This window comes from Staurois parvus, unplaced genomic scaffold, assembly GCF_062004578.1.
Source record: "Staurois parvus isolate SC_StPar_1 unplaced genomic scaffold, SC_StPar_1.0 ptg000090l, whole genome shotgun sequence".
NCBI lineage: Eukaryota > Metazoa > Chordata > Amphibia > Anura > Ranidae > Staurois > Staurois parvus.
Window position 1 is genome coordinate 22639325 of NW_028317886.1, and position 15484 is coordinate 22654808.

The window sequence follows — 15484 nt, forward strand, 5'->3', positions numbered from 1 at the left end:
ATGCCTGTAAACGACTGTAAATGAAGATGAGTACATGGACACATAGGAAAACATTAGGGTGAGTTCAGGGGCTGCAGAAAAAAATGCAGAACAGCTCCTAAACGTGAGTTTATCAGCTGCAGTGTACATGAGCCCTTAGAATAACAGAACATGGTTACATTTTAAAAAACTTTTGTAAAGAAAAAAATTAGGCTACATGAGCCAGTTTTTTATATATATAAGTGTTGCTTTCATCTTAGATATCAAGATATTAACTGTAAAAGCAGCCACAGAAGCATGTTACAAAATACTGTGTTCACCCAATACTGGCAAAGTATGATATAGGTAATAAATAAAAAAAAGCAAACAAAAAACTTTTGATGAAAATATGGGGTTAATTTACTACAGCCAAATAGACTGTACACTTTGCAAGGGAAGTTGCATTTTCCAAGGGAATTTTCACCAGAGGTTAGCAAATCAGGTGAAGCTCTATTGACTTCCATCATCTAATCATGTGCAAGCAAAAATACTGCTTTTTTTGTTTTTTAAACTTTCCCTGCATGTGATTGGGCATACTTTGCAATGTGCAATTTCAGCACGCTCACTAAGCTAAGGCAAAATTCACTTGCAAATGAACAGCCTAGTTGCATTCAGTAAATAAACCTCTCTATTTTCCAATTCTATAGCTATGTATTGCCATGCTGTCTATACAACACATTATACTTAGAGTAGGGCTATGCACAATAGACTAGAGTAGATTCGGTCTTTCAAAAACTGCAGATTACCTTAGAAACTCACAGCGTCCAGAATCCTGCTCATTGTACACGGTCTTCTTGATAATTCTGCTCAGATGCAGAGGAAACCAACACAGGGCAAATATCACAACCAGGCAAAACACAGTCTTTGCAACCTCACGGCGCTGTGAAAACATTGTACATATTACATGACATCCTTGAAACTCCAGCCTTTAATATTGTTTGATGCTATTCAATCTTACAGTTAAATTAATTATGCAGACAATCTACATATTCACAAAAGTATGCTTTTTTTTTTTTGCATGAAGCTGACTGCCCATATTGTCTATCAAAGCCTTCCATATTGCTAATTCTGACCAATTTGGTCACTTTTTTGTACACTCTGTTTTAAAGAAATCTGCTTGCTGCAGGTTATAAAAAAAGAAAAAAATATGGTGTAGCAAAAAACATGCAGTCCTTGTATTTAAATATATAGAGCTGTATAGAAGTTCCCTCCTTCTGGAAAACACATAGAAATTGGACAGTAAAATCAGTATTAAAGTACATTGTTGTTGCTATATAAATACCTGTACACATGTGCAATTTGTTTCATTTTGATTTGTTTTTCAGATGAAAATGTAATTTTCAGAGATTCGGATATATCCGAATTTCTGAATGGACATAGAAATCAATGGCAATGAATCCGAAAAAAGTTCTAATGAAAAATAACAAATGCATTTGTTCGTTCGAATGATATCACATTTTCAAATATATTTGATATCATTCAAATTCATTGTGAATAATAGCTGTTTTTTAAGGAGTGGGTGACTGCTGCGTCCTTAACAACCATGACTCATCTGCTGTCAGCAGAATTTAAACAAAACAAGTGGCAGTTAAAAAAAAAATAAAATAAAAACCAGTGTGGGGGTCCCCCAATCCCTACCAGGTCCTTCGGGTCTGATTTGGATTTTGAGAGGAACCCCACACCAACAATAAAATAGATGGTGTGGGGTCCCCCCCAAAATCAATACTAGACCCTTAGTTTTGGTAAGGAATTTAAGGGGAACCCCAGGCCAAAATTTAATTAAAAAAAAAACCAAGGAACCCCCCCCAAAAAAAAAAAAAAATTAATACCAGACGCTTATCTGAGCATGCAGCCTAGCAGGCCAGGAAAGGGGGGATGAGTGAGCTCCCTTCCCTGCTGACTGAACCATACCAGGTCACATGTCCACATGGGGGGTGCTTTGGGGGAGGCAGATCGGGTGACCCTGCCCTTATGTTTACCTATCATTCAGTGAGTGACATTTCCTGTGGAGAGACACTCACCGAATGACGGGTAAACATAGGGATGAGGTCACCCAGTGGCAAGCAGCGTTTCGTTTTGCTGCTGGTCAATGTTCATTGTGTTTGACATTATATCTACTTTGGGGTACTTTTGTTTTGAGTTTTTTAATAAAAGACTTGTCAAAAACTGTCTCTGCATTTTTACTTACTTTTGACACTTTTTTGGTGAGTGAGTAGGACTACTATGTACCCCATACTCATTCACTTGGGGGGAACGAGATGCGGGGTCCGTCTTGTTAAAGGGGGCTTCCAGATTATGATAAGTCACCCCAGCACTCCCACAAGCACTGCCCTTGTCCTCATCAATTTGGGGCTAAGGTGTTGGAAGCCTCCCTCCCCCTAGAGCACCCCTCCATGTTCAGGGTATGTGACTGAATTTTTCAGCTTGTGCATGTCTAAATACTTGTAATAAAATAAATAAACAAAAACGTTTAGAAAATGGATTGTAATGCATTGTAAAATCCCTGAAAGGCTATCAAAACCCAAGAACAAAAATGTTATATATTGCAGTTTACCACTCCATAGATGTAGTGGCTGCACTGTTTTTTTTGGCTAAGAACATTTTCAACAAGTGCAGAAAAAATCTGATCTTGCCAGAAATGCTGTGTCCTTGCCACTTCCTGTGAGCTGAAAGCACAATCTTATCTTTTTTTTTTGGTAGCTATCAATCTCCCCAGCCCCCATGTAACAGAGATGAAAATACAAAGACATATGTAACAACCATGGCTTCTTCCAAAGATAAAGTGGAGTGAATAAGCATAGGAAGCTTTGAAAAATATAGGCTTGCCCATATACTTTTTTGACAGATTCTTGTCAAAGGATGTCTGAAATATGGAATACGGAGAGTGAGATCAAATACAAAGTGATAATTATTCTAATCTTATTTTTTTTTTCAAAATAGTAATTTATTAACACATCCAATAGGAACATGTTTAGTGTTTTCCTCCAACACGGGGAGCCTGCATCTTTACTGGCTTGGCAATCTTCTGCTTGGGTGCAGGCTTTGCTGAAGCCTTAGCAGGAACACCCTTTTTTGGTAAACTTCTTAGCTTTTTTTGTCTCTTTGGCAGCCCTAATTGCTTGTTCCCGCTGAGCCTTTCGCACTTCAGGATTCTGGTTTCTCTTTGCCATAATTTCAGCCAGAGAAGCACCAGTAATAGCCCTCTGGAACTTCACTGCATGGCGCGTACGCTTTTTCTGGACTTCTTCCAACTGCTTTTTCTTGTGCGTGCGTCTGTATAGTCCAGTCTAGTTGCTTTGTCAAGGGCTCCTCTTGGAAAGGAAGGCAGTTTCACATTTTGCATTCAGGAACTCCAATACCTTGCCGTCAATCCTAACGTACTGTTGGGCATGACCCGGGTAAATCTTGTAACCGCTGAAGCTGTACAGCTCGACCTTCATGGCGCTGTCTAAAATGGCAAAGAGCAATCCAATCTTAATTTAACTAAACTGATACAACACTGTCTAGTTTTTACATACCTGTTTTAGGTGCTCACTCAATGCTATGCGTAGACTTCCCTTCCTCTGGTGTAACATCTCACATGTCATTAGTGTATAGAAAATTCCAGTACATGCCAGGGGTACACAGAAATAGAAGCCAAACAGCCACCAATCTTTTGCATTCTTGTAAAACTGAAATACATAAATAAGTCCTCAGATGTCAGTTCATTCTCAGATAAGCAATTTTATGAAATATATTTCAAAATTCTAATTGAACTATGAAATTCAAAATATAACGCAATGTTTTGACACTGGGAGGTCTGGATTTCTGTTTGAACACAAAACAGTTGGGATGATACTTAATTTAGTTCTATGTGCTACATTCAGATATAGATGATTTGGTTGTCAACCAAAGAAAACAAATATATCTATGGGAGACTCATGTTGCCTTTTGCCCCATAACCGGATATGTTGTTTACATTCTCTGTTTTTTCAATTACAGTTAAACTGTATGTGTTAAATGTTTGGAGGCTACAATCCACCCAGCTGTCTGCTAATGTAGGATACTTTCATATTTTCAACCAAAGCCTCAAGTCTGGGAGAAATTAAAGGAGATCTTAAATTAGGGAAAAGTCAGTGATAAATGTGGGTTTATTTCTAGAATTACAAGTACTTAAAAAATTACATTGACCCAAAACTATTGTGCTTAACTATCATCTCTTATTTATATGTAAAATATTTTTCTTTCCCTAGATAAAAATTAAATACAGGGTGAAACAATGAGGGTTTGTAGATGATGCTGGACTTTCCTCCCAAAAAATACCAAGAACCCAAAGAAATGCATTGCTTATATACTTTTTCGCAGCCTGCTTTAACTATGATTGAGAAGGGGGTGACCCTCCTCTGAGTCACTCATCTTTCCCAAAAGTCTAGTTTTTTTAGCATGCCCAAAGTGGTAGCCACCAGTAGTAATAAAGACATATTTAAGCATAAGCAGTATGTCCACTTTATGTGAATAACAATAAATGCATTTTTAATTTATAACATGATGCATATTTAAAATTGTTAGTAGGAAACACTATAAATTTCTAAAAACAACTTGAGCTCCAACAACGTACCCATATGTCGCTGGAGTTTGAGTATTTATACCGGGATGATGTCTGCAGCTGCAAGCATCATCCTGGTCCAGGTTTTTAGAGCCAACGGTCTAACTAGCTTCTTGATTGCTATTACAAGCAGTGGGAGGGGGCTCCCCCCCTCCACCTTTAACGGGATCTCCTGCCCCACCGGGAGTCCCAATCAACCAGCCGATGCTTCCAGATTGGCCAAATACCAGATTGGCTTTGCTTGACTCTATGATATAGTAACCTGAAAGTGATGGTATCACTTCCGGTTTACTTGGATATAAATGGTGCCATTTTTAAAAAAGAAAAGCATTTGATCACACCGATTTTGGTGTGATTAAAGGCTTTTAAGGGCAGAGGAAAGATTTGGGGTCTTAGTGACCCCAGATCTCTCCATAAAGACTACCTGTCACATGCTTATTGCTGTCACAAGGGATGCTTACATTCCTTGTGACAGCAATAAAAGAGATAAAAAAATTATTTTTTCAAGTGACAGTGTAAAAAACAATTATTTAAAAAAGCATTAAAATGCCCCCGTTCCCCCGTGCTTGCGTACAAAGGCGAATGTATGCGACAGTCTCACATGCATGCAAACAGCAATCATCCCACACAAGTGAAGTATCATCGCGAACGTCAGATTATGGGCAGTAATTCTAGCACCAGACATCCTCTATAAATCTAAAGGGGTAATCTGTAAAGGCTTTTAAATCATCACCCATGGATAGTAAAATGTATGTTGTTTGTCGCCACTGCACAGGCATGCACAGTTTTAAAGCATGGCATGTTTGGTATCTATTTACTCGGTGTAACATAATCTTTTATGTTTTACAAAAAAATTGGGTTATGTATTTTTTTTAGCATTAAAATTTTAAAAAAGGTAATTTTTTCCCAAAACATTACGTTTAAAAAACTGTGCGCAAATACCGTGCGACATAAAAAATTGCAAAATTCAACAATTTATTCTCTAGCGCCTCTGCTTTAAAAATATATAATGGTTGGGGGTTCTAAGACATTTTCTACCAAAAAAATTATTCTTATATGTAAACAAAAAGTGCCAGAAAAGGCTTGGTCTACAAGTGGTTAAGAATACATTTTGGTTTCATTTACATACATTTGCAGACAAATGCATTTAAGAGTGATTACTTTTGGATATTCCACCATTAATGCATTAAATGTGGTACTGATGACTGTTTTTGTTTTAATTTTTCAGGCTGTAAAGAGTTATCAGATTTTTTTTATTACTTAGATTTGATTTTACTGACAAGTATTTTTGCTTTATGTTGGCTGAATACATTCATAGACTACACTTGCATTAACTATAATAATGAGATGCAGTTACAATTGAAGTTGATAATACTGATGACAAATGTTTAGGGTGGTACAATAGACCCATGTTTAACTTCTACTTGGTTGATGGAGGTCAGAGATCACTTTGTGCTTAATTAAGTCAGAGAGGCTTATCTTGTTAGCCTATTCAGTATATGTAGTGTTACTGATTTCAGGGCATTGATAGACTTTGAGAAAAAGACTGTGGGAGGCTACAAAAGTTCTATTGTTCTTTTTACCCCCAACGTTCCTATCACTGCTCACTTATAACATCTATACTATATGTGGGAAATCATTGTTATTTATAACTTTTTTTTAACTATTCCCAAACCCAAATTGAATGCTATATACAGGTAAGAAAAATATAAATGGAAAGACAGACTAACCTACTTGCTTATACAGCCCCTCTAAACGAAGGAATGAAGTTTATGCGGAGAGCCTGTGACTGATTAAATATGGGTACTGAAAAGGGCGGCCCTCTCATCTTACATCAGGGCTTGATTGAAAAGAATAAAAGTGCTTTTGTTTTTCCCTCAGGTCCAGATGTTAACAATTTTCTAAAGGAAGTGTGCATTTAAAGCAAGTTTCCTTGTGCACAGCGATAGACCTAGAAGCCTAGGATGCAGATTTCAAACAAAGATAGTGTCGATTTACAATAAGTTCACTTTGCAGCTGTGTTTCAGTAATGGGACTAAATAACAATAAAACTTACAATCAGCTAGGACATCATGATTTAATATGCTTTTGTTAAAATAGTACAAAGGACAATGTAAATATACATTTATAATTCGCATCTATGATATAAACGAATAGTATATAAACAGAGTAAAGAAAAGTGTAACAACTACTTCTAAATCATTTTCGAGGAGTACATCACAAGACGCAGGCATGGTTTATTCTTACACCATTTTGTTATGCTCCACTTCCAGGTGGTTGGACACTAGCAAATAACAAAGCTTAACTGAGCCCTGCATAACTCCTTCTCTCAGCATTACCTCTATTTTGTCAGCAAGCAATATCGGAGTGAAAAAGAGGGGAGGGACTTTTGTCTCGTGAAATACTCCAAGAAAGGGACTTTAAAGCTAAGTTACAAATTGTATTTTCTTAATTGTACACGGGATTAATAAATGGTTAATAGTTAACAAGTTAACAGGACAGGAATGGTTAATAATTTGAATATTGGAACATCCAAAAGCAATCCCATGAAGATGGGCAACAGCAAACAATGGCCAACAGGTCAACCAAAAGAACTTCCTTAAAAGTAGAAAAAGAGGACAAACAGCCATGGCCCCTACAGGGCCCTCTAGAAGAATTTCCATCCATGGCTGGTATCTGCCAAGGCCTGAACATCCACCTGGTAAAACTTAGCAAATGTGTGTAGCCTTACAGACCTGAGAGACCAAGGCCTGATGCTGAAAAGCCTGTTAAGCACCAACACTTCCAATGGACTGTCCTTCCTTCTCAGGTTGTACACCTGAGTAACGAGTTGACAAATCCAACTAGAAATTGTGGCTTCAGAAGCAGCCTGTCCCTTTGGGATCCCTCAGGCAACACAAACAGGGATCAGATTGCCAAAGAGTGGCTGTAAGATAGACTTGTGTAGTTCTAACTGGATCCAAACAGTGGAGAGAAATCTCCCTTGGATGATTAGGAGTCAGACAATAAGAAGGAAACACTATGGGGTTGATTTACTAAAGGAAAATAGGCTGTGCACTGCAAGTGTACTCCAAGTCCAGTTGCTCTAGATCTGAGGGGAACATGCAAGTAAAATAAAAACAGCAGAAGGAAACACTATTGGGTTGATTTACTAAAGACAAATAGGCTGTGCACTGCAAGTGCAGTCCAAGAGCACTTGGAAGTGCACTCCAGGTGCAGTTGCTCTAGATCTGAGGGGAACATGCAACTAAAAAAAACCCAGCATTTTTGCTTGCACATGGATGAAAGAAATCAGCAGAGCTTCGCCTCATTTCAGAGCTTCCCCTCGGATATAAAGCAACTGTACTTGCAGTGCACAGTATATTTACATTTAGCAAATTAACCCCAACATCTTGAATTAAATGAAATGCCAACACCACCTTGGACAGAAAGGAAGTTTGAGGTCTCAAAACAACCTTTTCTGTGAAGCACAAGGAATGGTTTCTTATAGGATAAGGTCCTGTTCACATGGGGTAAATAGATGTGTGGCCCATGCAGGGCTATCTTTTACCAGCATAGGGATGCACAGGTGTTGTGTGGATCCTGCTGCCAGTGTCCCGTTGTTGTCTATTGGGAAATGTGGCTACATGGATACATTGGCTGTGTCCTAATTTGACATGTAGGTGTGGGTTCCCAAACTAACCCTGTGTGCATACAGGATACAGAGGGGAGAGGTGGGCTTCCAGTGTCCCACCACGAGGCCCAAGGTCCCAAGGTCACAGAGTGGCCTGTGCTAAATACTTCTGAGGGAGCTGGCAGGGTGGCATCCATTGTGGCCAGTGTACTACATCCAAAAGGGCCACACCTGTGCAGTAGCCAAGTCAGTCTGCACATGAACAGACTACACAAAACGTCATCTACACAAGAAATTGGCACCATGGTGAGGCACCACTACCGGCCACTCTCTCCACTCCTGAATGCAACAGGGGAGTCCCCCAAGACCGCACCCGTGATCCCACAGGCAGGAACAAAGCACCAGGGGCCTTATCTACTAGGAAATTATTGACAGAGTGAGTAGCAGCTCAATCTTCACCTTTACAGGTTAGGCATACCCCACGAGGTTTCAAGGATTGGGCTCCACTGCAGCAGTTGAGCTTTTTTCCATGGGGTCCAGTGTATACAGTAGCTTACAGGCCATCCCTGTTCTTCTCCTTGAGGTGTGGATACTGTCCCTCTAGGGACTGAAGTACATAGAGACCAATCCAGTTGAATGCTACTTCTCAAGAGCACCAAGGTTCCGCAGCTGGATGCAAACTTGCTAGAAGGGTCAAATAGCACTTAAAAAGGTGAAACTCTCTCAGCAGAAAGAGATATGCTCATCACTGGCAAAAAAAAAAGGAAGGCAATGCTAATGTGGGAGCAGTTATACATGACTGTGAAACTTTTCCACAATCTAAACAACCGGAGGTGGAGCATAACTCAATGATCTAAGAATTAACCATTGTTAATTGTGTCCTGTGATGTAGGATTAAGATTTGATTTGTCTAATTTTTCTGTCCAACATATCACATTGCCAGTCTGTCTATCCACCCAAACCATCTATAAGCTGTTATTCTATATTCATTGAATTGGCTAATGCCTGCTTGTCTATGTATCTGTGTCTCTGTGAAAGTTCTTATTTATCTAGGTCATGGTATAGCTAGTAATAGTTAAAGCGGAACTTTAGTCACAAAATTAAGTCCTGTTAGATAACTTCAGGCTGGCCCATTTTGCAGGTATAGATGTGTAAAAGATTAAAAATAAGTGCCTATACTGTTTAAAATCCAATAATTCAGTGTCTCACCGTGATCTGCACATGCTCTGATGCTCTCTATTTTTTGGCACTGTGCTGGAAATATAGATGCCGATCTGCTGACAGCCTAAAGATTTACTGCTGCTCAGGGGCTCTGGGCTTCAGCAAAATGGAAGCCTCTGGCAAGAAGAAACAACAACAATGCTTGGGGCAATTTACAGCACACACTAATTTTGGTAGCATAATTATCAATGTGAAATGTACTGTATGTTACGTGCTAAATAATATTATTTCTCATCAAGTAGTTATAGGTAAAGTTCCGCTTTAAAGGCCGGTTCATACCATAGAAACGCAGTCTGGATGCGTTTCGGATGTGTTTCTGCATGTGCATTCTTGACGCATGTTTGATGCATTCTGGTTTGTTTTTGATGTGCTCCAGTGCATTTTTCCCCTCTTTTTCCCTCACCTTAAATAAGAACATGTGCGTTCAGATGTGTTTTTGTTGCATTGCACTACAGTTTACTGCAGAAAAATTGCAGCATGTTCTACTTTTTTCTGGAATGCACTGGAACTGACAGTACTGATGCAGGCTATGCCATTGGAAACCATATAACCTACTATCCATTTGTTTTTGATGCAGAAAAAACACACTGGACTGCGTGTGGTGTAAACCGGACCTAAGCACATTCAGCTGAACTTGTTCTGTAATGTTGATGCTGTTTGGGTGCTTATCCAAGCAGCTTCTTTGGTTCTATTGAGTGACAGGAATACACCCCAGCATTTAAAGTTACATGAGTAACACAGTCACCTTAATTAAATCACCATAGGCCATGTCCACACAGATGTTGATTGATGAGAACAGGATAGGAGATGTCAAAATTTGTGAAGCCACCCTGTTCTGATTAAATAATCCAATCAATATGTTGTCCTAAAATCTGAGACATAAATTAATTGATAAAGTTGCATGGCCCAAGGTGTGAAGTAATGTCAAATCACTGGGGTAGAGATGTGAAATTCTGGGGTATGTTCATGACACTCATGCAAATGAGAAGAAGAGTTGGCCACACACTGAAGGAATGATGAAACAAGTGCAAATAATTTATTAATCCATAGAAGACTAAGCACATGATCGTGTGATACGCGTTAACAGCCATGCCTCTGTCCTGGTGCTTTTAGTGTCCTTCTATGGATTAGAAAATTATTTGCACTTTTTTCATCATTCCTCCAGTGTGTAGCCAACCCTTCTTCTCATTTGCATGTGTGCGTGGTGGCAAGCCAAGGTCCACACCTGTTTTAGTTTGATGCTGACCGTTTACCTGAGTGGTATTTTCTCTCTTCATTGGATCATGAAACTCAATACAACTAAGGAAAGCTGCTTGGACTTGTTCTGTTTCTCTCTTTTATGTGTATGTCTTAATTCTTCAAGCTGTTTCTTTTAACCGCTTTCCCACCGCCCTATAGCAGAAATACTGATACAGGATGGCAGGGGTGCACAAAATCATGTATACATGATTTTACATTTCCTGGTAGGGGACGTGTGCGAACCATGTGCGCGTCCTACCCGCACCGCCATTGGCGGCCTCACCTGTCATGTGATTCCCTGCCGGCACTCGGCGATGGCTGTGTATCACCGATGGGAGAGAGACCTGTATGTAAGCAGTACAGATCTCTCCCCTGTCGGCGCTTGCACGTTGCTTTGTATGGCTCTACATAGCAGAGCCATACAAAGCAATGTGCTTACACAGTAAAGCACACACACAGCACGCTGTAAAATAGCACACAGTTAACCCTTTGATCTCCCTAGATGTTAACCCCTTCCTGCCCAGTGTCATTAGTATAGTGTCAATGTTTTGTATTAGCACTGATCACTGTATTGATGTCACTGGGGATGTCAGTGACAGTTAGTTCCCCTCCAGTGTCAGAATGCCCACCGCAGTCCCGCTATAAGTCGCTGATTACCACCATTACTAGTATAAAAGGAAAATTCCAGTATCTGTACCGCCATTTGTAGACACTATGATTTTCATGTAAACCAATTAATTTACATGTATTGGGATTTCTTTTTAGCAAGGACATGTAGCAGAATACATTTTGGCCTAAATTTATGATGAAACTGGATTTTAATTTTTTTTTTTACTAAACATATTTAATAGTAAAAAGTAAAATATATATTTTTTTTCTCAAAATTGTCGGTCTTTTTTTTTTATAGCGCAAGAAAAAAAAAACGCAAAGGCGATCAAATACCACCGAAAGAAGCTCTATTTGTGGGGAAAAAAGGACTTAAATTTCATTTGGATGCAGCGTTGCATGACCGTACAATTGTCAGTTAAAGTAACGCAGTGCTGTATCGCAAAAAATAGCCTGTTTAGGAAGGGGGGTATATCCTCTGGATGGCAAGTGGTTAAAAGAGAAGTGAGTGTTTTTGTTTTTTTTTCCAAACTATACTTACCTAGGTGGATGCAGCATCCATCAGCTCTAAGGGTGAGAACTCACAGCTGCCGTGAGCAGAGAGCAAAACTGTCAGTCACCCCGCTCTCTGCTCTGCTCCCCCTGCGCTCACTGGAGCACTTGGCTGTGGGGGGAGAGGGAGTGGGTGGTTTAGGCTCTCAGCAGATCGCTGAGAGGCTGAGCCAGGTGCTGCTCCAGACTCTCCCCAGCCTGGACCGGCTGAGTGACGTCAGCCAACAGCAGACTTAAGCCTGCTGTCAGCTGAAAATGGGTCACATGACTAGTGTAGAAGAGATGTGCTAGTTAAAACCATAGCTACTGAACCATCCCCTACACAACTCTCTCTCTATCTCTTTCACTCAATACCCCCCTCCCCCCAACTCTCAATATACCGATAAAGGAGACCAAAATACCGTTGGAGTAAAATGGCCATCACGACTAGAGATGAGCGAAGAAATGAAAAATTCGATTCGACTGATTCGGCGAATTCGTGGACAATATTCGATTCGAGTCGAATAAATTCGCTGTGAATTTAACTTAAAAAAGGGTGTTTCTAGGCTTCAGAGAGACTTAATATTAGTGCAGAACACTGTACCTTTAATTTAAATGCCCTTGGAGTCTGCTGGGGAAGAGAAATAATACTGTCAGTCAGTATGACATGCAGATGAGTGCCGTCGATCTTAGAATCACCGCACACTTCACTCATTTGGGCAGTCACGGGGCCAAAACCAGAGTGTGGAGCCACAGTGTGGCGGTGGAGGCAGCAGCAATGGGAGGCCATACAGCACCCTATGACAAAAATGGAAACCACCAGCAGTGTGAGGAGACCTGAAAGTGGCACATGGCAGAGTGTGGCGATAGAGACAGCAGCAATGGGAGGCCGTACAGGGACCCATGACACACTCTGGACCTGGCAGCAGCATGAGGAGGCGGTACAGGGGCCCATGACAGATTACGGGCCTGGCAGCAGCATGAGGAGTCGGTACAGGGGCCCATGGCAGATTACGGGCCTGGCAGCAGCAATGGGAGGCCGTACAGGGACCCATGACACACTCTGGACCTGGCAGCAGCATGGGGAGGCGGTACAGGGGCCCATGACAGATTACGGGCCTGGCAGCAGCATGAGGAGTCGGTACGGGGGCCCATGACACACTCTGGACCTGGCAGCAGCATGAGGAGGCGGTACAGGGGCGCATGACAGATTACGAGCCTGGCAGCAGCAACTTGGACAGGAGGACGTTCAGCTTCTGCACCGTCGGGTGCGTGCTCGCAAACTGTTGTCTCTTGGAAACGGATTCCAAGAAAGACTGCTGACGGAATCCGTGAAGAGGAGTAGCAGGAGAAGGAGCATCTGAACGAGCGGAATATGCCAACAAGCGACAACAGTGGCCCATGACAGATTACGGGCCTGGCAGCAGCATGAGGAGTCGGTACGGGGGCCCATGGCAGATTACGGGCCTGGCAGCAGCTATGGGAGGCCCGTAATCTGCCAGCACCCTATGACAAAAAATGGAACCCACCAGCAGTGTGAGGAGACCTGAAAGTGGCACATGGCAGAGTGTGGCGATGGAGACAGCAGCAATGGGAGGCCGTACAGGGACCCATGAGAGACTCTGGACCTGGCAGCAGCATGAGGAGGCGGTATAGGGGCCCATGGCAGATTAGGGGCCTGGCAGCAGCTATGGGAGGCCCGTAATCTGCCAGCACCCTATGACAAAAAATGGAACACACCAGCAGTGTGAGGAGACCTGAAAGTGGCACATGGCAGAGTGTGGCGATGGAGGCAGCAGCAATGGGAGGCCGTACAGGGACCCATGAGAGACTCTGGACTTGGCAGCAGCATGAGGAGGCGGTATAGGGGCCCATGGCAGATTAGGGGCCTGGCAGCAGCTATGGGAGGCCCGTAATCTGCCAGCACCCTATGACAAAAAATGGAACACACCAGCAGTGTGAGGAGACCTGAAAGTGGCACATGTTTGGGGCATGATTCATGGCGGATTTAGTCAGTTGTGTCAGGAACTGGTGGTTTGAAATCCAGACTAATCCACGCCTGATTCATTTTCACAAACGTCAGTCTCTCCACACTTTGGGTGGACAGTCGTGTCCTCCGCGGAGTTGCAATACCTCCTGCCGCACTAAACACGCGCTCCGATGCCACGCTACTGGCCGGGCATGACAGCCTTTCAAGGGCAAATTCAGCTAGTTGGGGCCAAAGGTCAAGTTTCGTTGCCCAGTAGTCAAGGGGATTGTCTACCTCGGTTGGCAGGGTGCTGTCCAAGTAGGCCTAAGCCTGTTGTTTGAGGTCCTGCTCCAGGTCCACCTGATGCTGCTGCTGCTGCTGCGGCTGGTTAGTAGTTTCCTCACTGCGCTGGTGAAGAAAGCTACTCATCATCGACTGCAGACTGAGGCAGCCGCTGCTGGTGGAGCTGCCACTGCTCCTACCACCCCACCCCTCCCCTGCTGCCATGGCAGCGGAACACGAGCGCACAGGGCCCACAGTGTCTGAGGATGGACGTTGGCGCAGACAGGCAGAGACCAGCTGACTACATAGGTGTTTTTTATAGTACGTTATTTTGGCCTCCCTCTCAGCAGGTGTGAAAAAGGCCACCATTTTTGAACGGTAGCGAGGGTCCAACAAGGTGGACAGCCAAAAGTCATCCCTCTGTCTGATGGTTATTATTCGGCTGTCGCTACGCAAGCAACCGAGCATGCTATGGGCCATTTGTGCCAAGGAATGCGAGGGACTCCCTGCCTCCATCTCCACAGCATACTGCCACGGTGCGTCTAGGTCCTCTGTCTCCTCTTCCTCCTCCTCTACCAGATGCTCCTGCTCCTCCACTCCTGTCCGCTGAGTGGAAAAACCACCCATTTCACTCAATAATTCCTGAGCACCAATGTCCTCCTCTACCTCCTCCTCTTCTTCCAGTCCTGCCCCCACAGGGGCCATGTGGCGTTGAGATCTGTGCGCCACGTCTACCGCACCCTGACCAGCCATTGTTAACAGCATTTGTTCCAGGACGTGCAACAGAGGAATGACGTCGTTCATCCCATAGTCCTGCCGACTCACGAATAGCGTGGCCTCCTCAAAGGGCCTGAGCAAGCGCAGGTGTCACGCATGAGCTGCCAATGGCTGACATCTAAGTTACACAGGGAGTACCTTTATCTGCTTTTAACATCAGGAAATCTGTGATGGCCTTTTGCTGTTCGTAAAGGCGGTCTAACATATGTAGGGTTGAATTCCACCTTGTTGCAACGTCACAGCATGAGGAGTCGGTATAGGGGCCCATGGCAGATTAGGGGCCTGGCAGCAGTTATGGGAGGCCCATAATCTGCCAGCACCCTATGACAAAAAATGGAACACACCAGCAGTGTGAGGAGACCTGAAAGTGGCACATGGCAGAGTGTGGCGATGGAGACAGCAGCAATGGGAGGCCGTACAGGGACCCATGAGAGACTCTGGACCTGGCAGCAGCATGAGGAGGCGGTATATAGGGGCCTACGGCAGATTAGGGGCCTGGCAGCAGCTATAGGAGGCCCGTAATCTGCCAGCACCCTATGTCAAAAAATTCAACACACCAGCAGTGTGTGAGGAGACCTGAAAGTGGCACATGGCAGAGTGTGGCGATGGAGACAGCAGCAATGGGAGGCCGTACAGGGACCCA

The 15484-nt window shown here is 42.9% G+C and overlaps 1 protein-coding gene and 1 pseudogene across 1 annotated transcript in view; both read right to left on the minus strand.

The window, feature by feature from the left end:
* The window catches only part of EDNRA (endothelin receptor type A), a 119395-nt gene that overhangs the window by 12673 nt on the left and 91238 nt on the right, over positions 1–15484 (minus strand). Inside the window, exons 5-6 of the mRNA XM_089670481.1 lie at positions 3537–3689; positions 765–898 (exon numbers count right to left, since the gene is read on the minus strand). Coding sequence (XP_089526607.1) covers positions 765–898; positions 3537–3689 — 287 coding nt within the window. The remainder of the gene's footprint in view (positions 1–764; positions 899–3536; positions 3690–15484) is intronic.
* LOC149468299 (large ribosomal subunit protein eL24 pseudogene) lies at positions 2938–3458 on the minus strand (annotated as a pseudogene).